Source organism: Pagrus major, chromosome 8 (genome assembly GCF_040436345.1).
Source record: "Pagrus major chromosome 8, Pma_NU_1.0".
NCBI classification, from domain to species: domain Eukaryota; kingdom Metazoa; phylum Chordata; class Actinopteri; order Spariformes; family Sparidae; genus Pagrus; species Pagrus major.
The window spans coordinates 14394345-14421240 of record NC_133222.1 but is presented as its reverse complement, the minus strand read 5'-3'; the positions used below and the strand labels follow the sequence as shown (position 1 = coordinate 14421240).

Below are 26896 nucleotides of genomic sequence, written 5' to 3'. Positions count from 1 at the left end.
GATTCTGTCATTTTTACAATTACTCTTTGATGAGAAGGAATTTATCTGATCAGAATAAAAGGTTGGTATTTTAGGTTGGTATGTTTCTGTAAACCACAGATACATAAAATGTTTATGTTTTATACATCTCATATTAATGTTTATACGATTCATATTATTTTCTGATAACATACACATGAGCTGACATTGACACCAGGAGGAGGAATGGATGTTGGTAGAGTTACAGCTAGACAAGATGGCTGCCACCCGAGAGATGACTGGTCAAGACGGTGTTTCAACATTTCTAAGAGATGTCGGGACATTTTCCTGCCGTGGTGATCGCGACAAAATCTGAGATTTTTAACGACATGTCGCGACAATTTCGAGCCGTTTTTACGGGTAAGCCGAAACATGATCTCTTCCTTATCCTAGTTAAGTGTCAACAGATGTTAAGCACAGCATTGTCACATCATAAACTTGAAAATGTAACAAAGAATAGTAAATTGCCAACATCTATTCTGGCAAATAGGTTGTTATATGACTATCTGAACTGAATTTGAATATTTCATCTTAAATCATAAACTGTCATGAAGTATCAAGTGAAATATTACAGTCAAATTGACAAGTTTAACAATTAAGAGCTTTCAGTATACCGCAATAATTAATCAGCCTCTAAAATAATACTCCTCAACTAAGTGACGAAAAGCATTTCAAGTTAAGAATTTAGTGCTGCAGCTCAACGCTTTTGTTCTTGATGTAATGCCTTCATTCTTTACAGAGACAGCAGTGCATGCAGCCAAAGCAAAGGGAAGATTTTGTGCACAATGAGAAACTCAGATGGATGATTCAGGACCGAGTGTAAGCGGAGCTGCAGACGATGGAAGAGGTCCAGGTTTGAGCAGTTGGATTGCAGAACCACGGACAATACTTTCAAATGTAGTGTCACACATGACTTATGGAACGGCTTAATGAGGTGCACATGTCACAGTACAGAATGTTCTCCAATTAATGGAGATCAATATTTAAGAATGTGACATCAATAAATTCACATTAGCGAACATGATTAATCCAAACAAAAACTGTTTATCTGAGATTTTCCAGTGTCGATGGAGACGAAGGGATTGGCATCATACTGGGGTGTTTGGAAGGAAGAGGAGATGAAGGAGGGAAAACTTATCTCATGGGTTGAGTGAACAGACGTCACTTCAGGGTAGAATCCCAGCGTTTCCTTCATGGACAGGCTGAGGCAGGATTAGGTTCTGCAGGCAGAGCTGCTGTCCGCTCTCTAAATCTGCCTGCCAGTCTTTCTATCAATCATGTTGTTCACTCCAAATGATGTCACTACTGAAGTCATGATTCAGGAAATCCTTGGTAACAAGGTGGTATTGTTTTACTCCAAAAATCCTGCAAATCACCACTTGAGAGGAAATGCTGGGAATACAATGCTCCAAAGAGAAATAAAGACATTAAAGAAAGATGGATAATAGTATCAGTAGACCTTGAAATGCTTATTAATGTGGATATTATATATGAACATACCTTTTATTAAGTGATTTACAATAATATTTATCAAATGCAAAGTTTCAAGGTCAAGGTTATGATATAAAACATCAACAACAAAAAATAGTAGTAGTACTAACAGTAATTTTCAAATGTTTAAAGCAAAAAGTAATTGAGTCACATCAAAAACATTGATTCTGTTAATGCAGTTCACTATTATGAAAGGAAATATAGCCATGGGAGATCTCAGGGCAAGATCACATCAGGCAAAGTACATTACAAAAGTGTAAAAAGGGCAAAAGATTGTTACTTAGAAATATTGATCAGAGCAACGCACTGCAGATAAGGCCCGCTTCCTGTTTTTAACCATCGACTCCAACTTCATCACAGCCAAATGGTCTGCTATCAATTAGTCGAGTGTTTTCGACAGAAGTGTGGGAATGTTATTTACTCCCTGCTACAAGAAACTGATAGGTCTATTCAGCTGTCTTACAGTATGACTCATGAGCAACTGAAAAACTGTAAATAATGTGTGCAGTCTAACCTCAGAGTGCATGCTTATCATTGAGAATTTCCTGCTCACCGGTGGCCTTAAATCTCTGATCATGTGATAAGTTCTACACGCTACATATCAAACAACAAGCAAAAGTAAGTGGGTGTTAAATGCAATTGTAAGCAGTTAAAATAGGATAAATGGGACTTACTATAAATGTTTAATGTCATTATTTTCTGAATGATTGTTGATGAAATCCGTGCAGTCGACTTTTACGCCTGCATCTTCAAACCAAGTTGCAAAACACACTGAAGTAAGAAAATCTCTGCAGAATACACAATAAATGCATCCCAGTGTTCCTTTCTTTTGCAACTGATTGGATAGAGAGTGTATTCATATTTTTGACAATAGCCTGAATGAGTTTTATGGGCTTAAAATGACCTAAGCAACTTCAAATTAAGAAACAAACGGCCATTTTTGATGTTACAGATCCTAATGTCATTAAACGAAGCCTGAGAGCAATGTGATGACTTTTGTTAGTCCGCTGGCACATACTGCTCAACTGGCAGCAGGCGAGACCTCCTACTCATGCAAACTGGATGAGAGAAGTGATGACGCATTAAGATCTAAAAAAAAAATATATATATATTTTTAAAAGGACAAGAGGGTAAATTCTACAAAATATGGATGCCTTTTGATTAAAATAAATCGGAGACAGAATTATGCAAACTTCTTCACTGCTAACCTTCCACTTATTCTTTAATCATATTGATTATTATATAGATAAATAAAATAAAAACGTATATGTGCAGGTACGTGACTTTTTGGAGTATTAAAGTTTTGACAATAAGTGATGACGGCATCCAAAAGATGCTTTCAAACATGAAACCTGGCTCAACTTTGCCTTTTTTGGTAAATGTTACAATGGCAGAAATATAGCTGAAATTGACTAGACTTTTTAGTTTTTTTTTTTCTTGTCTTGATCCAACAATGGATGAAAAAAAAATATATATATATATATTTGTTGACACATGAAAAGGTTCACAGTTGACTAATGTAAAGCAGGCTTATGGTGGAGTTATTGTAATGACCCCAAACTGCGTTGCCTGCATATCTTGGACTCGTCTATCAATTTGTCACGAAACAGTTCTATGAGCGGCCACAGACCATAACATATATGTGAAAGACATGAAACAAAGCATGCAGAAACAACAGGCTGCCAAAAAAACCTTTCAGTGCTTTCCCCTTAAAAGAGTGGAACAACACGTGAAGGCCTCATTATATCACATTCTGGTCCCAATGAATTTTGTATGTGTGAGCGTGGATTGAAGAGCAGGACAGCCATACTGTTGCGGACCTCTCCCTGAACTCGGTTTTCTCTGCAGGCATGTTCACTAACAGCTGAGGCCGGCAGGGGTTCTGCCCTGCTGGCCCAGTCATTAGCTCCTCCACAGCTTGCTCCCAAAGCTGTTCTGCTAATGGACGCCAAATAACCCCACCAATCCCTCCAACGCACACATAAGGAACTCATATTCATACCACAATGCTCCTTTCTGCCATTCCATCACCTTGCATCCACATCTGTACAAAACAACTTGGATACGTCAACCACATCTGTCGTTTCCCACATTTTATTACAAACACAGTTCCATTTCCAACAGGGACAACATACAGTAGAAAACACACCTTTTTAACAATAAAAAAAAGTAGTTATGTAAATAATCATACCAACTATGATAAACACAGTTCATGTTACTTGGGGGGAAAAGGAGGTTAAGTTGGTGTGATTTTCACTTTTCAAGTGTATGCTGAAATGTCAGTCATTTCTATGCTGTACTGTCTACAGACTGGGTAAGATTAAGAGCTACACGGTAGTGTCATTAAAGGTGTAACATGTAAGATATGGCCACTTGTCGAAGGTAGCTCCAAAAGTATAGGGGGAAGCAAAACCACTACCTGCTCCTCACTATACTCTTTGATATAGCCATCTTTGGCTGTAGGTACGAGCTGCAGATAGCAAGTTTCTAAGTGAGCCATGCAGCTGAGTGGCTGACTGGAGTCTGAAGACAAGGGATACAGTACGGAGGTGAATTACCGTGGCAAATCTTCCCTTTGCTTGATCACGACTATGACTCTGGGCACGAGAAGACAAGGCAGGTGGGGACAAGTGAGGCATGCAGCAGGAGAGGAGCGCAGGAGCCAGGCATCAGCATCGGGCAAAAATATATTCACATCTCACTTTGTAAATTGAGGATTTATGTCGACCAAACCAGAAGTGATTGTCGAAAGACAAACCAAGACTGTTTTTGGTGAGTTTTACTTTGTTGATGTGAAGTTTGCATGAAGTGTGTTTTATGATGAGTTAACTGAACAATTAAGCTCGTCTTAGTTTGGTAAAAGAGAGAAACTTGAATTCATTAGGCGTTCGATTGTGTTTTTCTGTTTAGCATGGTTAATAGATGTAAAAACATTTCCTTTTTTTGACTTCTTGATTTTGAGACTTTAATTTGGTTGCTTATTGCACTAAAAGCTAAGAGCTTGCGAAATGTAGCCAACACACTAGCTGAATCTCATACTATCGCCCTTTTGAGGTTCAATGTGGTATTACAAGACAGGACGAGCTGGGGCTAGTTGGTTAGCATGCTAATTTGAGTAAACATCTCTGCAACATAATACATAGATGTCTTTGACATAACGTCAACAACACTGTTGTTTGCATTCTGTTGATAATATTTGTTCATTCTGGCCATATCTTACACTTTGCACATTTAACTTCTGAGTTATTGCTCCTGAAACAGTTTGCATTGCATTGAATATAAGTCTGACACGACTGGCAAAACCTCATACTTCATTGTCATACATACAGGTAAATGTACTGCATTCAGTAAGTATAAATAGGAAAATCTGTTAAGACTTCTTTTATGTACAATGTAATTACAACTCAAAAATGTCCAAATATACCTACAAGTGACAATTAACATAGGTTATCACAGTAAATACGGTTCTTTTCAAAACCTTCACAAAAACTCACATTACACCAGCATTTTCATGGTATAAAAATAAGTTAAAAATCTGCATAAATATTTTACACAAAACAGTTATAAAATATGCTGTTTTTTCTGACAAGGTTACACAAAACAGTTGTTTTTTTTGTTGTTTTGTTTTTTACACCATTGGGTATTAAGCATATTTTCAGTTTGGTGTTTGTTAAGAAAAAACATTCATTGAAGTTTTTGATGACCACAAACTTTTTAAAAAATTGTTAGTCCCATTTTACAACACACTTGGCTACAACAGTCATCAGATATACAAAATTGAAGAGGGAAAACTGGAGAATTGCAGTAGACCCAAGTTTCACTTTAATCGGCACTTCACTACCCCCGAGACAGATGAAGAGCTTCCCATGTCGTATAGACAAACGTCCTGTGAACAAGCATTTCCCCTCAAGTATCGAGTCCACAGACGACTCCTTACAGGCTGTACACAAAGACATGAGAGAAAGAGAGAGAGACGGAGAGAATGAGTCGATCTCAGTGTGTCATGAGAGAGTGTGAGAAATGGGCTTCATGCTGGATGTACAGACACTGAGCTGACTTCATTTGCAGACATACTACACTGTGTATTTAAGAGCCTTTGCTACAATAACCTACTGAGGTCAATTAATGGAATAATGAAGAACATCCAAATATGACCTCATGTTCGAGGTAGACTTGGGAATGCTAGGGTCGTGGCTCCAAGATGGCCGGTTTACCAATTAGCTGGCTTCACGGTACACAGGAACTGTGAAACTGTGGGCGGTAAGAAATCATCTACAATGATGTTTCACCACAGGAGAGTCAAGGCCACGGGTAGTACTGCGGATGCATGAAGCATTACCATTCCATCAAGGCTTCAGCATCGTTTGATCTCCATTATAGCAAAAATAATATGGAAATTTTAAATGTGTGGGATGCTGCTGTATAGACTTGTCGCAGTTGAGTTAACAAGAAAGAATAAGTCGGCAGCTCTGCGTTGTCTGCAGACACAGGCCAACTGTGAACTTCAAAAGCTGTGCAGGGATGTTGATAAAAGACACTTTTATGCATTAGCCTCTGTACATCTGTGACTACATCAGTGCTGCTACAAACTATGAAAATACTGTCCTCATTAGAAATGCATTTAACAATTTAATTCAAAAGTAAATTGTCAAGAAAAAACATTTGAATTTTGCCTTTCAGTTATTTTTCTTTCAGTTATTTGTGTGCATGAAAAGATCTTTTAGTTCAAATACTGTAGTTTGTATTTGACTCATTCCACTCTTTTATGCTTGTAGCATGTATATGTGCTCGCAATACAGTATAGAATGACTTGCCTACACAGTACAGTATGTGAGGTTTACAAATTCTGTTGGCAATCAGCAGGAATGAATAGAGATGTACCGATTGCAAGTTTCTTGACTGATTCTAATTTTTTGGATTTTTAAGTCTGACCTGCCGATTCTGATTTTCTTTCTCTCCAGGAACTGTGATTAACGTCATGGAAAATTAAATTCTATGTTCACAATAAAACACTGAAGAAAGCGTCACTGGGAATGAAAAAAAGCAGAAAAGACTCTCACAATGCCTGATAATGAAACGGGTGCAAATATTCGGGTAAATAATATATTTAGTTTCTTTCTTTTAGTTCGGGCTGGCGGTCTTGTTGGGGGGCGGGCAGCATGCGTGTATATGTGACTGTGAATGACTTTAACAAAATTCAGGTTGGTGGCTGTGAGCCACTACAGAACAGTGTTGCAGCCACACACCATGGTACAGTGTGTGTTTAGAATTGTTTTCTAAATATATCTTTAAGTGTTTGTCAATATCTCTAACACAGACACACGGTTCAACTCACCTCCGCTTCAGCCGCTTCTGAGGAAGTGCTCTGAAAAGACAGAAGTTTGTGAGGTCACTGTGACAGATCATCTTTGGTATAAATTGGATAGAATGATGTCATGTGTTTGAGCCAATTTTATGCCACTATGACAAAATGAGAGAACCTCAACATGGAAACATTGTTGAAATAATATAATCCCAGACTGCCACTAGTCTCCCTCTGCCCATCCCATTCATATGTGCAGGGGTTCAAACACCCCTCTATATTTACTGCCACAGGCACCAACCACCTCATTTGTTTGGGGATTTCATGCATTAGGACAACCTTGACATAAACTGGCTGAGTGCTGACGGTTATATTCAACTATGAAACCAGAGTCCTGCAGCAGCCCCTGTAGTTACTGAGCCTTCAGTTCTAATTAAAATCAGCCAGCCTGTGTGCTGATCAGCACACTTGTGAGACACATATCTCCGGTCAGATGACCACTTTGTTATTTTAGGCGCATTGCTCCTCTTTAAGGATGCATTTTGAGCTTTTTATTGTGTGTTTTAAAGCTAAATTTGATTTTTCTTCTCAGTGATGAGTGAAGTCTGGCAGAGCTGCACAGGATTCAAATAATATCATATGTTTAGTGGAATGTGGTGCACTTAAAGACGGAGAAAATATAGGCTGTGAGTTACTTTTGGACAGTAGAAAGAATTTTCTTTCCTGGTTTAAAATCTTAACATGATCATTTCTATTTCTAAATGAACAAAGTGAGTTTGACTGCATCACTTTCTTTAAACTAATCTTCTGTTTTCTTATTGATAAGCTCAAGCTTGCACACATAAAATGTAGCCTGAATACTGAAGGTCCAGTTTAGTAAACATCTCTAATACACAAGTAACAGGCCTCTTCATTATTATTGTCTGTTTTCTGACAATTAAAATCATATCTCACACTGTTGATCAACAACATCCTTGAAGGAGTTGTACAGTGTACAATGTTTGCCACACACACACACACACACACACACACACACACACACACACACACAAAACAGAAGTGTTTTCTCTGCACTTGTCTTTCTTTAACCTAATTGTTGAAGTCGTTGAAGGAGTTGGTGCCACCTGGTGGAGCAAAGCATTACGGATGCCGCACACACAAACACAGACACACACATTCATATTCACATAGACACACACACGTGTGAGGAAGAGGCACGCGCTTGCAAACACTTTCTTGTGGCATTTAATTGCTTCACAATGAGGATCAGATAATGTTTACACATGGGCAACATGTGTTGGCTAATACAAAATAGATCTGCAGTAGAATGTGCCTTATTGTGTGTCTGTGAGTGTACAGGCAAAGAAAGGGGTGCACGGCGTGCAAGAGGCTACTGGTGTCATCCCACACACTCACCTATAGATGTTTGGGTCTAGCAGCATGGCTGTGTCCTGCGGTAACTGAGACAAGTGCACCACTTTAGTCTTCAGCTGTGATCGCTCTGTTTCGTTCACCCACACATCAGGTAGTCTGCAAGACAAAACACACACACACACACACACACACACACATGCAGAGTGAGGACATGTGGTCAGGGTTTGAGTTCTGACAGAAAGAGAGAGAGAAAAGAGAAGGGGGAGTGGGAGGAAGGTTGAATGGAGCAGGGTGAGAGAGATGGACAAAGAGCCTCTTTGAGTCCAGCACACATGTTAACACCTTCTTCTGAGCACTGAGTACATTTCCATAAGTAACATGGCCTTGACCAAAGCACTGGGATTGACACACATGCACACAGGAGGGCAGGTCAACACACACACACACAGAGGACAAGGCGTTGTGTCCTCCTGTGTTATTAATTATCAAATAATTTCTACACTATTTTTTCATTACCTGTTTTTTTACACCTCAAGGGTATGGGATGGGATGTGAGGTGTGACAAGCACACACACACACAAGCACACTATCTACTGTACTGCTCAGCTGCACCTCACTGTACCCACAGCAGTGTGACCCCCTGTGAAAGAAGCACTGGTGTGGCAAGTCGAGGTGCAGAGGAAACAAAGAGCTTAGCGAGTCGACTGCGCCTCCCCTCCCTCCTCCAGCCGCCCCGTCTCCACCCCCAGCATTCCCCCCGTCACTATGTGCGTCATCACAGGAGCCCCCAGAGATGCAGACATACACGCACGCACATACACACACACACACACACACACTGCAGGCGGCAGTTAGGCAAGCAGCCAGCCACCCAGCCAAATCACTCAATCACATGCCTAGTCAGCCCATTCAGTGGGATGGTGTGCAGGTAGCGCTTCGCATGCAGCACATTCAGCGCAACTGGCTGCAGGTAGAGGTGGAACAAAAGAACAAAAAAGTGATAGAAAACTGACAACAGAAGAGGAAGAGAAAAGACAGATGGAGAGGGAAAGCGGAGAGGGAGAGAAAACAAGTTAAGTGGCTCATGTTCATGTACAACAACTAGCTTTAACAGTGGTTTCAAAGCCTTTTATGGCATGTTTAAGAGCCTGGAGGGTGGGGCGAGCCACATAGGATAATTAAGTAAATACTGTAAGGTTCAAGAAATCCATAGTAATGTTCTTATAATCTTCCAATGTCCCACCTGTGATGGTGCTTTAAATGAAAGTCCTTTGAAATTAAAGTTATCATTGTTACACAAACAATTTGCAATCACTATTTGGCCTAAGCTTGCCAAGCTGTTCATCCATATCACAGATTGATATTTCTGTCTGTGCCCTTTTAATAAAAACACGCACACACAGACACAGATATGAAACTACAATGGCATTCAGTAGAGCGCATACCTCTGCCAAGGTCAAACAGTCCCCTTTTGTACATGATTCAGTGAAGTATTTGTAATTTTTTTAATTAAGATCCATGCATTATTCTCTGAGAAATTCATAAAAATTATTGTATTTTTGATTATTGATATGTTAAAGAAAGAGAGAAAAAGAATTCCTGAAGCTGTCCCTTTATCTGCATCTACTCTGGGCCGGGACCCATCCTCCATCCAAATTTCGTGGAAATACATTCAGTAGTTTTTGTGTAATCCTGCTGAAAAACCAACCAACAATTAGCCAAATGGACACACTGCAAAAAAAAGCACCCTCAGCTCTCCATTCATGACATGAAGTAGGGTTGGGCGATGTCTGCTGAATTGGCATATGACGATGTCTACAGTGAAACGTTGTGATGGACGATGACATTGTTGTTTACCAGTTTGAGGCAGCGTAACCCCTCAGTGTTGTCGTAAGGCAGCTCACCACTGTAGCCGCCGCCGTTTCCCACCGTTGCTCTTACATGAATATTCAACTGTCTCACCCAGCAGAGGAAACTATCTCCTGCTACCACGTTACCATATACATCCCTGTGCCAGGTTTAAAAGCGCCCTTGTCTCTACACCACATGTCCGTAACTTAGCTTTGTTCAGCCTCATATGCATAAAACAATGTTGGCCGACTAGCCAAGGAAGCTGAGCTAAGAAAACGGTGTATAAAAATGGCATGACTGAGAGAAACGGCGGCCCGCGGGAAAAGAAACACTACTGCCACAAATTTAACTGAGTGTCTTGGGATCGCCTAACTGAGCTGGTTTGATAAGAAAATAATAAACGGGACATGGAGACGTAATGTTAGTGCACTAAGCAGCAACATACTTCTTTTCATTTCCTCTCCCTACATATCACAAACAACAACTACAGCAACTCTGAGAGGACACGCCACTTAATTGTGCTCTCTGGTAGGGGAGCCTTTTTCATGATGTAAGGATGGTCAGGGATTAGTAGCCATCGGTGATCGACAATGGTATCGGCCATCAGCCCAACCCTAACATTAAGTCAATAGCGGAAAACAACTTTTAACTTAAGAAACTGGGAGAGGAACACTACAAAATTGAAAGTTTGGAAGGAATTATGCATAAATCCAATGTGGCAATGATATCTAATGATTGGACAGTTGATGGCAGTTTTCAGTATGGATTTGGTGTTTATTTTTTATTACTCAATTTTGTATAAAATTTTCCTCAAACAAATTTTGAAAGGGAAAAAAGCAAAGAAGGGTTTTTTTTAATACATAATACTGTAAAATACTGTAACTTAAAGCTGTTGTTAGTAAAGTTTCTCTCTTTTTTGACTCGGTAGCGCATGGCAAAAGTGTGACTATCCCCTTTAATGGTGGGGAGAGCAAAAAGAGGAAGTTGAGAAGAAGCAGGGACAAGACAAGAAACAGTCCCCTTCAAAGCAGCTTTAAAGTTTGGGTTAGTCTTGAGTTAGTGTCCTTGTGCAAAGCAAACCTCAAATGACAGAGGAGGACCTGCTGAGTGTTAAATATGCAGTAAACACCCATGTGTGTTTGTGTGCGTGCTCGTGTTCCACTCCAGTCCGATCGTAAACATGTCTAAGCAAGTGTGCTGTGGTACTGATGAGTGATTATTTTCTGATGGATGAGAGGGGTGCAGTGAGGGGGTCAGCATGTCACACACGTCACGCATACACACATACACCAAAGTGTTCAAATCACTCACTCACACACTCACAAACAGATTTTCAAAGAACTCTCCACCCAAAGACTCCATTCAGTCACACCAAGCCAAATAGAGACAAATGGATTTATTTTATTTTCCAGAGGAGACCGTTATTTGGCTTGCGTCTTTATGAGCCAGAAATGTATACTGTGAGTGGGGCCTCTGTGGGGAGAGCTACTGGGGGTGCCTGCCAGAGAGAAGCCCAGGCTTCCAGGCTAGATTGATGGCTGGCTCCAGGCCTTGAAGCTCCCATTGGTGACAGGAGCAATAAGTTCATCACAAAGCAGCAACGTGTGTATTAAATTGCTAACACATTAAGTGGCTTTATATGGAACTCCTGGACTGAATGCAGGAGGAGTTCAATATCCTTATAAACTGCATCATTCTCCAAAGAATGTGAGTGCAGGTTCATAGGGTTGGTTCAGGGACTGCAAAATAATTGCAGCATACAGAAGACTGCCAAAGGATGAATAAGTTTGGTACCCAGATGAACCTCTGTCAACTTTCCCATTAGCTCTTAAACTTGTATGTGCTATGTGCAAGGTTCATCTATGTTGAAAAGAAAAACATGTTTGGAAGATGGTTAAAAGACGTTGCTGGGGACCTGCACCTATACCTTGATACCCTGACCGTGTGGTGGCCATTTTGTTTATTCTGTCCCCAACACCGTAGACAAATTTTGTTCAATGTAAAGGATACATTAGGCTATGCAGTAGACCTTACCATCAGCTGAACATCAACAGCGTCACCAAAGACACCTACGTTTGTTCAAAGGTAACATTACAATGTAAAGTTACATTACGTAGATAATTGGATAACCTAACCTTACCTAACTAGCTAGCAAATGTATAAAGGTAAGCTAACGTTACATTGAGAGGAGCTAGCCTGATGTCAGATCACCAACGTCAGACAGGTTTTGCTTTCTCCTTCTAACGTTAAAAAGATTTGGAAAAAGACAGGTAGGTTGGTTGCTGTCATGTTTCTAATATGACATGCATTATTGCAGGCCAGAAAAGATCAAGGCTTTTCTGGGGGGTGGATGCAGCTTATTCAAAATGTTTCTTATGAGCTTAGAACAATTCATTAAGTGGATTACCTTTCAAATTACTTCATGGAGCCATAATCCTAGCAGAGCAAACTAGGCCTACTTTAAATATTTCTTACACACATAATTGGGCATCAGGCGTACATCATTGGATTTGGAATTATCAATGATTTAGATGCATATGCACAATTACTCAAGTAGTTGTGTACAAGCATGGAAATTTCAACTAAGCAAAAACAGTATCTGTAGTTACTGCTATTCAGACTTGGTGCTTTTTCCTTGCCTGATGTCCATTCTTGCCTGCAGCTCTTTAAAGTTCAGTGCCACTGTGGGACGCGTTTCTTTCATGTCTGCAAGCAAGAAAACTGCAAAAACAAGTTAACAAAAAGGTGTCTGGCTTCCTTAAAAAAAAAAAAAGAAAAAAATCAAAGAATCTTCAATACACAACCTAAAAACAAGACCAACACGGATCAACCTCACAGTGGCCTTCTTACAGGGTCAAGCCCTGGCTTGCGTTATGACCAAAGTTGTTCTTGAGGCCTAGGGACTGTCACAGTTGTATCGGGTAAATGAAAGGTAGAGCTGACATCTATGTTGAAATGACTTTCCTGTATGTGACTGTTTAATATTGAGGTTATAGGTTGAAGATCTATAATATTGTTTTATTGCCAGTAAATCAAAGGAGCAGTTCCTTTATTGTTTTTCAACACACAAATAGTTTTCCTGCAGTTGTTTCCATTATTCTCCAATCTACAGATCTGATATGCATCCAGTTATGGGGCAGGACAAAATGACTCTCTCTACTTATGCAATATCACAGCAGGAACGCAATTAAGCTAGCACAAATTGACCTACAAATGACTAATGCATACCCACTGGCTGCAAGCTCAGAATGCCATTCATATACTGCTGGTCCTCCAAGATCAAAGATATGTACAAAGACTGGGAAGTATTTTCGCAACTCGAATGGATGCTGCTTGCGCACCATCAATGTATTTCTGAACGCCTACTTATTGTTGCAAATTTGATGTGACCATTTCTGACAATTTGAAGTTCCCTGGATTTTTTTTCTACCTTGGGAGACTTTTGAGAAAGGACACTTTTATCATTACAATTTGTATTTGATTTTGAAAGCATATTCTGCTATTTTTTTTTTTAAATATGTGAACAACAGCTATTCTTGACAGCCCTATTAGATTGTGTTACATCATGTGCAGTTTGGGACCTGCAAAAACACACCCAATTAGTTAACAAAGGTTTAAGATACAAACCCATTTCGTACATGATAAGCAACATGTAATTTGTCCAAATTACGTGTCAGGATGTATCCAGTGGCTCGAGGCGTTCACTGTCACTGTGTATTCTACGGTTTGTTATTCTAAAGCACTCAACAGCATTCAGGGGAATCCATTCACCCATCCATCAAAGATTAGACAGCAATTATGGTTCTCTCTGTCTCTCTCAGCCCATCCACCCCCCTCTTCCTCCTGAGTGAGCCGCTGGTGGTTCATGTTCAGAATGGCTCATGTTAATCAGTTACTCATTAATCCAAATGGAGTTAATGAGTGTCAGCCAGGACGTGAATGGTTTGCTCCAGCATTAATAAACATGACTTCCCACATTCACATGGCTAATCATTGACTCAGTGACTGAGAAGCACACACATACACAAACACAGTACCGCACTTGATGTTGACCTTGGTGTTGAGAGTCACGACACTTGATGGTGGTCCAAATGAACGCCAGATTGCTTGGCAGATACTAGGACGTTACACTGAGTCAAAGACTAAATATTAACTTGGCCTCACTACAAACCATCCGTGTCTCAAAAACAATTTACCGTTGACTAAATCCCTCATCCCTCCCCTCAACAGTGATTTCTGGTCTGTGATGTGCTAAAGGCTGTACTAAGAGCGATGCCTACAGCATTTGTGTGTGCATGGTGGCATTTGTTTTTGGGCTATTCTAAAATCAAAATTACAGAAGCAAAAGTGTAAGGAAAGGATTGAAAACTGTGTCTATCTCTTCTCATGTTAGCTATAATAGATGTCCAGTGAACTACAAACATTAGCATCTCTATCGATCTCTTGAGTGAACTTGGGGTAGTCTACTGGCCAGCAACCCCACCAAAGTCCTCATCCTAAAAGCCTTTTCTCTTGTGCTAAAATAAATGAAAACACAATGTTTGAAAATATGCACACATATGCAAGACAAGTAGCCAAAGAGGGTTTGTTAGGATAAATCTTACATATTTCCTTATCATGCTCATAACACTAGGGCCAACTGCTTCTACACAGCAAGTCAAGAACAACACTGTCTCTTTATTTCCATGACTTCCATGTCATGCCTGGGACATGGAGTTTTAGCCGCCACGTGCTTACGGGGCAAGATCGATTTTACGAGATTCTTATTTCAAACAAGTCGGATGGAAACTTTTAGACTTGCATTGCGAAACTTCTGTCTCCCCTTCCTGGCAGTGAGAGTAATTACACATTATACTGTCCATGTGCTTTAATACAACATAGGCTCCTATTAGCTATTGCCTACTTGATCGCGACACTTGCTCCCAATGTCTGCTCTGACAAACCAATCTTTGCTGGGTGACGTAACACATTGCTACTCGCGTAATCACCGAGAGATTTATCTGACTGTGATAGGTCTAATTAGTATTTTGTGAACTGTAACAGACATTTGTATATAAAAGTAACACACTGCAAGTTTACGCTGAGGTGCAGTTTTATTAACCAACTCATGAAGCCTATGTGCAGCTTTATAAAGTGGCGAGCTACAGATGATGAAATCTGCCAGCTGGAGTTGTCTTTTCAGCCGACAAAGTGGATGGGTGTTGGCTAAAGATGAGAAGCTTCTTTTGACTACCTCATTCTGAAATCACGAACCCATTGTTCAAAAAATTATCAAGCTTCACAAGCGTGGCAACAGTAATTAAAGGGACGGGGCTCACCGAGCAGCCAATTCTTCACATTATAGAAAAGATACAAAATAATAAATGGACACATACTGTACATATTTAAATCTCCTGGTCAACTTTAATAACTTTAACTTTAATCTGTTGGGAAATAATACAGCCACCCTCACAGTTTAAGGTATCACTGCGTGTTTCCTTCACCCCCCTGCTATGGATTGGTTATGCATATTAATGACCGGAGCACTTTCCTGCTGCGGGGCAAATATATGACTCAGTAGCAACACTGATTTCTCCTGCATGGATGGAGCAGAAAGGCATCTCACTTTTGTTTTCTTTTTCTCTGTTTAATTCTCTTCCTATCATTGACTCTCTCAGGTTTCATTCTGCCTCTTCACATTTCTTTCTCCCACAACCATTTTGCTCCCACTCCCATTTCTCACTTTCCTCCATTCTCTGTCTTCTCCATTCTCTCCCACATCCATTCTGCCTCAATCTGTCTTTGAGTCTCAGTATCAATCTCCATCTATGTCTCTCTGTTTGGAATTAATCTGAGGAGTCTTTCCTGATCAACCAACTTCATCTTTCTCTCCCTCCCCCTTTACCTCATTATTTCTCTATGCACAAGATTAAACTCCCACACGCGGGGCGAGGAGGAGATAGCAGAGGTGGATCAGAGAGGGGGAAAGGAAAGAAGAGGAGGGAGGATGGGAGGATGAAGCAGCGGATGGCAGAAAGAACAAGGGTTTAGCTACAGTATGTTCATCGGAAGCTGTCAGCTGCAATCTGCTTCATGATGCATCATCCAGGTTTCTTCGTCCAGTGTCATCTTTGCTCCTCTTTTCACCAAACCTATTTTTCTCTCTTATTTTATCTCCTTTGACTTTACAGTTTTTTCCTCTTTTCCACCTCATCCTCCTCTCTCTTTATTCACCACTTTCTCTTTTCTGCTCACTTCTTCTCATCTCCCACCCCCTTCACACTCTTTCCTCCTCTCTGCTTCCTCTCTCTGCTCTCTGATTATCCTCAGCAGCCGTGAAGTCAAACCCTTTAATGGGAGTGTGGGAGTGTTGGTAGTGTGGGGGGAGCTTTCCCAGAGCAACTGCCCTGCTGAAAATCACAGCGTTCTGTGAGCTCTTTTTCTCTATGAGACAGACTCGTTTCATAAGCGGTGTGCCGGACCTGCGTGTCCTTCTGCCCAATTGCTTAAATGAGCTAGGGCTTAAGTGGTACAAAGGTTTGCCTCAAGTGGCCTGAGCCTGATGAGGCTAAGCCGGGTGGAGCAGCTCATGCCCCAAAGAGCTGAGCATGATTTTTTAGTGCAAAGTTATTTTTCACACCAAAATACTATGATGAAATTAAACGGAAAATTGAGGAAAATTTATAGTAGAGCCAAAAAAGAGAGAAAGAAAAAAAAAACCCAAAAAATTTTGGCTGCTAATCCACTTTTAGAAAAGGCACTTCGCTGGACCCATTAAAGGATTCTCTGAATAAGACAAAGTCAAGCAGATGGTATAGAACTAGTGGGTATCATGACACGGTTGAGGATCCTGACTGAAAGTCAAGGCTGATGCTTTCGGCTCCCTTTGAGGAGAGCCCTTGGGCTTTGAGCAGAGGTGTCCGTGTGATATGAACTATTAGGAGACTTGAACTCCTCACACCCTCCTCAACAAAAATTGGATCAGCCAAGAGAAGAAGGTTGAGAATATTTATAGCAGGCCCTGATGTGAAGCAGACCCACCATGTTGAGCGCAAAACTGGATAGAAAGGAGAATCGTTAAACTATCAGAGAGAGAAACATACGTTGTTGATGTTCACTTGTACATGCGTGAATCCCTGCTGCTCAAAAAAGGTAATGTTTGTGTGACAAGCCCAGGCTTTACATGGTAAGCATGTGCAGGAGATTTGTTAATGTGATGTTGAGTTGCCTGTTTGTAGATCAGTGTCATTTTAAAGGTTATCTACAAATCTTAAAGTGTTTATATACATGCATGTGCCTGTCATGCATACAAAAACCCTTTACTTAAAAATATATACTGAACAGTATTTCATATCTATCTTAACCAGTCCCCCAACAGGAATAAAGCTACAATGAATAACTTTGGCAGGTAGTTAGGACATCTGGTAATCTGACCCAGAAGCTTCTGCTATGATGACGATATGCAGTTCACTACAGGGAGATGCATAGCAGGGACAACAACAGCTACATGGATTTCCAGTGCACAGTCTGCAGCAGTTCTCCTATTTTGTTCACTTAAAGTATTAATGATAAACTTCTTAAACAACTACAATCCAAATCCTAGATCTATCTACATGTACTATATTATGTTTGTCAAGTTAGAACATACTGCTACGTCACAATCACAGGCATTTGCCAAGATGCCAGGAGGAGAGTAGAAAGATGGACTGATGAACTCTTCATTGAGACAGTGATGGACAATGGATGATAACCGTTATCCCTGGAGCATTTTGGTTTAGTTTCTGTCTGCATCTATTTATTAATCTAAATTAATTGCATCTATTGTCTAGTTCAGTCAGTGCACAATTGACAACACAAGCAGAGGAAGCCCAGCTCGGCTCCAACCTCCCATCAAGTGAGCATCGCTTTGGGGGTAACAAGTACAACAGCAGCAGAGAGCTAACTGGTCAGCATGTCTGGCTTCAGGTAAGGGCTGCATCCTTTGTTGTTGTTAGCCTTTGGAGGCATTCAGCGTACTGTATTTTGTGGCCTTTAGTAGCTGTTGCAGCCTTGTGGTTATCAAATTCCCTAGACCTAAAAACAAAACATTTTATCAATACTACTACCTGTGCCATGACGCACTGAAACACTGCTGTACTTTTCTATGCAGTTTTATATATTTTGACATAATTTATATGTAAGTAACTGGTACCTTGCACTCAAATTCATGTGCTGCATCACTATTTGTAATTTGTACCTCTATTTGTTCTGGAAGTACATCTTTATTTGTCGATTTTTATCCATTTTTACCGCCAACAAGTAGGTAGTCTTCACCCTTGTCCGTTTGTTGGCTTGTCAGCAGGATTACACAAAAACTACTGAACGGATTTCCATGAAACCTGGATGGAGGATGTGTCTTGTCCTACTCTACTGAGTGCCATTCTAGTTGAAATTGTACCATAGCTGATATCAGCTGAGGTAGAAATTTATTCTAACTTTCAGAATAGTGTAGGGGAAGTTTTACTCACATATCCTCAGGTGTCCAATGTAGGAGGACCTTCACCTTGCCAGATCCCTCTTTCCTTCTGGCTAGTACCTGCGCACAGACAAGCAAGCAAAAATACATGAGACAAAAAAGGCAATAAAAAAAAACAGCAAAAGCCTAAGAAAATGATGACTCCTGTCTTCTTGTCAGTCAGTATTTCTTCCTGTAACCTGTAAGCAGCTTCACCAATGAAAGAGTAAACACAAAAAATAGACAGGCAGATAATCTAACCTACATATTACGGTTAATTTAAAAATTCGATACAGTTTGTGATTTTACAAGCATCAGATTAGCATTAATGTGTCAGGTTTGGCTCCTATTGCAGCATTCTCTCTCTTCTGTTGAGAACAGGCTTCAAAGACATGCCCCCATCCTGGCCCCATCTCTGTAATGAATAATGAGGCTACATGATTCAAAAATCTCACCAAGTGATACAGTGGTTGATCATTTCACTAATAAGCAATGTGAGCACTGTTAATGATGCATGCAAGAGTTTGGTGAGACTTCTATTTTCAACTGGATCTATCCCACATTCCCCTGCAACATACTGCAACCAAGGAATTCAAATTCAGACAAAAGTCTCTGGACTCAACAGAGAACTCCTTATCACAGCTGACATTCTTGAGAGCCACGAAGACAGACGTGGGGTACACATCGAACAGTTATCACCACAAACAAGTCCCTGCTCTTGCTGTGGCTTATGTCAGCACCAGACGCTTGAGGGCTTCAAGACAAGAGTGTGTCTGATGAAGACTAACACCCACTTTCTTACGTTTGCTGAAAAACATGGCAAGGTGTGTTCATTTTATCTTTTATTATTGTGTTAGCTGGTTTAACTACTCAAGACTTAATCTGCCCACACAACCTCAAACATCAAGGAATTTCTGCTTGTGAAAATACAGTTGAGACAATACCAGATTTCCTGAATAGTTGGTCCTTTTTATGCATAACATTTCATCTATCATGCTGTGTTGGTTTATAGTAAAACTAGTCTGGAATTCACACAAATATTGTCAGTAGGGAGAAGAAAAGCTAGAAAAATAAACCAGGAGTGTCAGAAATAGCCACAAATATAACCTCTTGCGTCAATTGGCTCGTTTTCGTTAGGAATGTCTATTTTTAGGACGGGGAGTGAGCTCACATGTGAAGAACTTCTCTTACGCACATGAATATCTGAAATTATTTTTGTGACTCCAGAGACTGGCTGCGGCATTGATGGAAACTGGTTTGAGGACAGGAGGGAGAAGCTCCACTGAGACAGGAGACATAGACAGAGACCTGAATTACTCTCCTCCTCATCTTACATCTTTTCTCGACCTCTCCCTTTTGAGGCAAAACATGTATTAATTTCTCTGTTTGTAGGAATCTTAAACAGTTTTATTTATATATATATATATATATATTTATTTCTCTCACTCATCTGATATTCTTAGGCTGAGATCCATATTTTTGTCTTCTGTCTAGCACAAAGCAAAAACTTGTACATTGTTGGCTTCCTTTCATACTTTCTCCAAGATAGCGTGGTAAAATTCCCTCCTCCCATTTTGCTGTGAATTCAGGAGGGGCGAGAGTAAGTGTACAAATCTATATTTATATTTTGATAAGCTTCCAGGTATAGAGCTGTCTGGCAGAAGTTTAGCTTCAGTTTGATTAACTTTTTGAAAGAAATATGTATGCTTGGTTAGCAGATATGAATTTTGTTGTTGCTGGCTCTGTGCCTTAATATTTGTCTGTGAGAAGCTTTACAAATAGCAGCCAAGTTGGCAAATCAACTATGTTGTTGCCTCTTGTCTGTAATACAGTGCTCAGGCTCCTTAGAGAGGAAAAAAGAACAAGCAGGCAAAGCAAAGCAGCAGGAAGGAACAGCATGAGTGATGAAACCGAGAAAAAGAACTTGAGCATCTTACACTTCAACAGAAATACTCTTTGTGTGAAATCTAAAACCTTCCTCTGACCTACAAAAACAAATATGTGAACTACACTGTGATTTTGCAAGGAAAGCAGAGATTTTTGCATCTGTTTCCCTGTCAGTGAGTCATAGAAGGGCCGGGATAGAATGATACATGGAGCACACCATTGCAGAGGCGTCCTGCTGGGCCGGTGTTCTCTGTCACAGGTGGTGGAAGGAGTATTCATCCTTTATTCAAGTCAAACTACACTAGCAATACCATTGTGTAGAAATACTTGATTACAAGTGAAAGTCATGCATTAAAATTTTACTGAAGTTCAAGTACAAAAATATTAGGATCATAATACACTTAAAGTACCAAAAGTGAAAGTACTCATACGGCAGAACAGCCCATTTCAGAAAAATGTTTATTGTAATATTGGATTATATATATTGATCCTTACTGTGTGCATCATTTTTATATTGCAGCTGGTACAGATGCTCATTGCTCATTATTTTATGTATTAATAATCTGAACCCGAATAGTAGCAAGTAACTTAACTGAACTCAATTAAATGTAGTGGAGTAAAGAGTAAATTGGGCTCTGAATTGTAGTGGAGGAAAAATATACAGAGGCAGAAAATACTCAAACACTCAAGTAAAGTACAGTTACCTCAACATTGTACTTGCAGCATTCGAGTAAATGTACTTAAGTTACTTTGTCATGCCCCTTTCTTGCTCCATCAGTGCGTTTACGTGAAATAAACTAACCCGGTTACAGTCTGCTTTTTCGAGTAGGCCCACGTCTTATCATGTAAATTAGAAATCCGTTTTCTGGAACTGGGGTAGGGGATTAGGACAACCTGATTTCCCCAGGTAGATTTCCCCTGCAGAACACAGATTTCTCTGCCATTTACACAGGAAACCAGGTTCCTAATCAGCTTTTTTATGAGTGTGCATGTTCATGACAAAAAGCTGCAGACAGGAAAGTAACAACTGAGTGGCTGGATGAAAGAAGACATCATTTAGTAGTCCTTGTATCTAAAATGACTGTATCAATCAGAAAGCAGTGTCACAGCATCTTCTATCACTACGACAGTTAAAATCCATAAACCATGAGGGAAGAAATCTGGTTTCTGACTTGCTGCATGTATACGTGGTTGTGTAGTAACCAAGTAACTACATTTCTTTCGGTCACTCAGAAAAGTTTGTTATAACGGTCTCAATACTCTTGTGAAAAATAGAAAAAATAAATATACTGGCAGATTATCAAACACCCATCAAGATATACAAAGTGTTCTCTTGTCCTTTAAAGACTTAAATTGCAGTTAGAGACCCCTCTTTGACATTTCCAACTCAATCTGTAGAAGATGTAAAAACTCCTTCCCAGAGTTTCAGAGCAACACAAATTAGCATTGCCATTGCATCTTGTTCTTGTTTATCTGCTTCTGCCTTTATCTGCTAGCTTTCCACCAGGGCTTGGCTGGCTACTGCTGCTCCACAGTAAACCCACATGTGGGAGAAGAGACAACAACAGGGTCTGGCTGCAGCATTAGATTGAATCCTGTGCAGGCTGCAGTGGGCCCTACAATAAGTGTCTCAAGCCTTGCAGCTAAGACTCTGTACAGCAGCAGCTGCTTTGCTGCCCTTTTAATTAAAAATGCATAGCTGTTAACCTGTGCCCTCAGGCTCCTCAAAGCACCAGGTTAATAATCACGAGCCCTGGTTACACCCGCAGAGGCCATGACCATGTATGTAATGGCTGAAGATGAAGAAGTAGGCTTGTGTTTAAGCAGCATGAAGTGATTTGTGAGCTGAGTGGTTTGATGATGGAAGTTGGTGCTTTAAGGGACAGATCTTAATCCTCTACAGACCCAAGAGAGGGAGGTAATAGAGAGAGGTAGGGAGGGAGGAAATAGGGAGTGAACAGTGGATATTAGTGTGGCTCCGAAACAAGGCAGTGAAAACTGCAGGACCAAAGCTGGGGGAAGGCAGGCCTGCTAAAACTGGGTGCCTGTCTAGTGTCAAGGGGTCAAGCTGTGGATGACGCAGATTGCCGTAATAACAAAAATATCCCATCATAAACATGACTGAGTTGCTCTGGCGTGTTAGCGGGCCCGCTGGCCAACCTCCACAGAACCCCCACAGCTCTGCTTCATCTCCCCAGGCCTGGGAGGGTCCGCTGGGGCCTGGGGTCTGACGCAGTGCCGTAGTCCTTCTCAACCACAATCCTCCAGGGGTTGGCCAAAGAGAGAATGTGTGCCATACTGGCCAGATCTCCTTCCGACTCCATGACCCTGACCTTCACTTAACCCCTTTCCCTGTCCTTTCTCTCCAAGTCTCTGTTTCTCTCCATTTGCTACTCTCCCTCCCCTGGCTGGCTCTTCCTCCTTCTCAGTCTGTGTCCAAATATGCGGTTACCTCTCTTAACCTCTTCCCAAGCTTTATCTTCACTTTTTTTCTCGAGTTTTTCTTTTAAAATTCTTGGCTGCTGGTGAGCAGTTGAGGTTTGTAGGAGCGGAGCAGAGCAGAGTTGAAAGAGACTGTGCTAACAGCAAAATAATACTGTAGTGAGGATAGCACTGATGTCAGCAGTCTAATTACACTATACGTGAACAGGAGCATTAACAGTGAGTTTGTCTGCACTCAAGACCATACATTTTCAGACATGTTTTAATCCATGCCAGTGGAAATTGATTTACTTGATAAAGATGTATGACATTGCTTGATAGCTATCTGTTTGCATTATGAAAATGTACATGCACGCTAGAAATCTGCAGATCTATCACACACTTGCATCATCTGTGCCCTACCATAGGCCTTGTGGACACCGCACATACGCATTCAAAATTAAACTTCGTGATTGGAGTCTTTGATCTCTTTTGTCTGTCTGTGAGAAAAGCTGAACCTCCTTGTGCTTCACACTAACCATAGTTTACTGACTTTGAGTGGAATCTTATTGTGACAAAATTATTTTCTTTTGGTACGTTTCTGTTGTAAAAAATAATGATTCTACAAGCATCTGTAATTAAAATATAAAAAAATCAAAATAAAAAGTTATACAAATCATCAAACTCTTCATTTGTGTAAATATATACTATATAACTAATGTCAAACAGTGGAACCTTGTTTTTTGCTTTGCTTGGTTACATTTTATAGGATTCTGCGTATATTGTAATATACAGTGAGTTAAAAAAATATCTATTTATATCATGATAACAATTGAAACAATATTGATCATGCCTTTAAACTATATTTCTGTGTGCAGAAGAATGTAGGGTATGTATCTAATTGGTGTAAATCACATGAGGTGTTTTCACTTTTCTCTTCTGGAGAAAATGTAGATTCCTTACCTGAGTGCGCTAATTACTTCTGCTAGGTTTGCCAGTGGTGGCATGCTACAGTAGCACAGAACATTTAATGCATAATTTATGTATATATGAGTCAACTCAACGGGGAGGAAAAATACCAAATGGCAAATGCTGCAAATCAATAATAAAGGCCAACTTTCTGCCCTAGGGTGCCCCACTGTAAACAGATTCACTGTCACTGACTACATAGTTTGAAGTTTATGTCTGATTATAATGACAGACCATGCTTAGAAACAAGAGAGGGAGGTTGTGCGTGTTTGCAGATTTACTGTATGTGAAAGAAAGGGGAATTGGGCAGCAGATAATAACCTTTTTTTCCACAGTCATGTAATTTGAGGATCCTGAACAGGAGAGAGAGTGCTCCCTAGTGGCGCTGCACAAGAAAAGCATTCATTAAAAAAAAAGAAAAAAAAGAAAATCCCATTCACATTCAAGATATCATTACAGTTAACCTCTTTTAATATAGAATTCTTTCATCCACTCTCTGAAACCTTGTCAGTGATAGACATAGAACCTTTCACTGTAAAAATATTCTTTCTTGCGAGTGCTCATGTGCCTCAATAGTATGGTTTCATGAGCTCATTAATAATGTATCACGCAGTGGGCTCTGAGTGGACCACGCACTATACACACAAAAACAATCCAATTGTCTTTCCAGTGAAACCGATTCAGAGAAAAACAGCGTTAAGCCTAGGGGCGATTCACAAGGTTCACCTAAAGTGCAAAGAGAAAAACTCTGCAGTGATCAGAAACTGGTTTTCAATAAGTGACACTTTCATGCCCCCTGTTGTCTAAAAAGAAAATAACAAAAAGGGTGGATGTTAAATTACTGTTATTTTTTCTAATTATAAATACACTACAAGAAAAAATAAGTACAAACAGTAACTTACATATTTTCATTAGTGTTTATGGGACATGAATACCTCTTACCATGCTACTTAATTATGTCTATAAACCACAGACCTTCAAAATAGATACAGTGAATAAAAATCAGTTTGTGAAGTAATTTCCTCACAATGATTGAAGAATCTAATTTGAGTATTTTTTCAAATGTAGAACTTAATTGTTGTCTAGACTTTACTACCGGAAAACCACCTAAAACAGCTCCAAAGTTCAAAAATAAAAATGCAGTATATCATTATAGCATATAAGATTTCTGTTCATGGGGTTCATGTAATAACGTAATACTAAATATGAAATAAGCCCATCAGCATTCAGTTTTAAAATTGTGGTGTCTTTGTCCTCATTTTCTGTAGCGTATTTTCACCTTTTAACATGCACAGTTACATGCTAATTAAGGAGCGGTAAACTACTTGTCAACATTTTTCAGAGAGCCGACCATCTAAAAGAGGAATGCATCTCAAAATTTCTGAAAAAAACAAAAAATACAAAAAACGGAGTGCATCCTTCCTTCAATCCTGTTCTCTGAATCCTCTCAGCAACTCATTGTGTTTGAACCATTTCAAGTGGAAACAGGTAGCCAGAGGCAAACACTACAAGATATACAACAGTGGTGGAGCAGCACACAGACTCACCGTGCTGTTAAAGACCACACTGTGGCCATTGCCCACACTTTCAATGTGGGTGGCGAGGTTGAGACAGATGGCCCTGTGGCGAATAGCATCCATGGTTTGGGCATCAAAGAAGTCGTGGGGCCTTGCTGAAGGGGGAGAAGGACAGACTCAGATGAGAGCAGAGTCAAACAAACATGACACCAGGGTTCCCACTGTGGCCCAATATATAAAAATTCCATGGCTTTCCAAGTCTTTCTGTAACTAACCAGAACTACGTCAGAAGCATCTCATAACTGAAAAATGTGATTCCTTTGTGGTTTTTTAACGTTGCTTTGCATCAACAAAAAAATCCAAATGTGGAACAAAAGTACAACTCTCTATTGAAAGCTGCAGTAACGAGATTCTTATGGTTTTTCTCCTCTGAATAACTGCCTCACTGCACATATTCAGTGGTAAGGTTACTCGGACCTTGTGACATTTACAATTATAAGAAAATACATTTATTCTGGATTTTGGACTGAGGTCCAAGCAAAGCACTTTGTAGAAAGGCTTGCAACAGATATGCAAACTTGTCACTCTTTCATTTATTCCGTCATCTATATTCATACATTTCTTATTTTCTGTTTTCTCTGTAGGGTGCAAGAAGAGTGCTTAACATAGAACGCATCCCTGTCAAATGTCAAAGTGTCTCAACATGTTTGTAACTTACTGTGTTAGAGTTAAGTTTGTGTGTTACTGTAAGTCAACTAACTTAATTGTAGGTGTTCGTGGCTGTTTTAGTCATGTCCAGAGAGAAACTTCTGATGACAGACTTTATTTAGACGGACAAATAATATTGTAAACATCAGCCTCATCCCTGGTGACCAGTATGTTGCTCTGATGCACACGACTCAATTGATGCACGTGGCTTCACAAAAACAGTGCTTGCAACCGTTGCAACTTGCAACAAGGACAAAAATTAACAGGAAGTGGTTAATGAAAAAATATTGAACTCAAGACAGCCATTGGTTTAAATCCACTACACTACAGTATGAACAAACTTGCAGAGACTTGGGTATTCCTTCATTCTTTTTGTAGCTTTTTGTTTTAGTTTTAAGTTATACTTTGATCTTATTCTAATGGAGTGGCACGCTTAGACCAATCCATGACCTGTTACTGCATTCAGAGGCACTTTGACATCAGAGTCATTTGACAAGCTTGTTCTTTTTTAAGGCAAAATAATTTTAAAAAATGATCCTTCTCTCTACATTATATATAATTTCTTATCATTTGTCTTACACGGTTCATTTTCTACCGACAAATATTTGTGAAAATAATGCACTTGGCATTCAAATATTAACTGTAAGATGTCAAGAGTGTCCTTGAATGCAACACTAAGGAGTTTTCAAAAGGTTTACCTCACATCAGTGCAAGATTTAAAACATGAGAAGAGTTTACTTAGATGGATATTTTTTTAAATGAAAAACTAATGGCTATCTAGGCGGTAATGAACCTACAAAGTTATGCTTGGGAAAACAGTTGGCATTAACCCCCATTATACACAATTTGCTGCTGATCTTCACATCTTTAAAACCACCTGCTGTA

The 26896-nt window shown here is 39.9% G+C and overlaps 1 protein-coding gene across 2 annotated transcripts in view; it reads right to left on the bottom strand.

The window, feature by feature from the left end:
- Nucleotides 1-3587: 3587 nt before the first annotated feature.
- The window catches only part of LOC141001569 (zinc finger protein AEBP2-like), a 28665-nt gene continuing 5356 nt past the window's right edge, over nucleotides 3588-26896 (bottom strand). For both annotated transcript variants that reach the window (XM_073472688.1, XM_073472689.1), the window contains 5 exons: nucleotides 25334-25458; nucleotides 18523-18590; nucleotides 8228-8341; nucleotides 6845-6874; nucleotides 3588-5449 (listed from right to left, as the gene is read on the bottom strand). In XM_073472688.1, coding sequence (XP_073328789.1) covers nucleotides 5443-5449; nucleotides 6845-6874; nucleotides 8228-8341; nucleotides 18523-18590; nucleotides 25334-25458 — 344 coding nt within the window. In that variant the 3' untranslated portion in view covers nucleotides 3588-5442. The remainder of the gene's footprint in view (nucleotides 5450-6844; nucleotides 6875-8227; nucleotides 8342-18522; nucleotides 18591-25333; nucleotides 25459-26896) is intronic.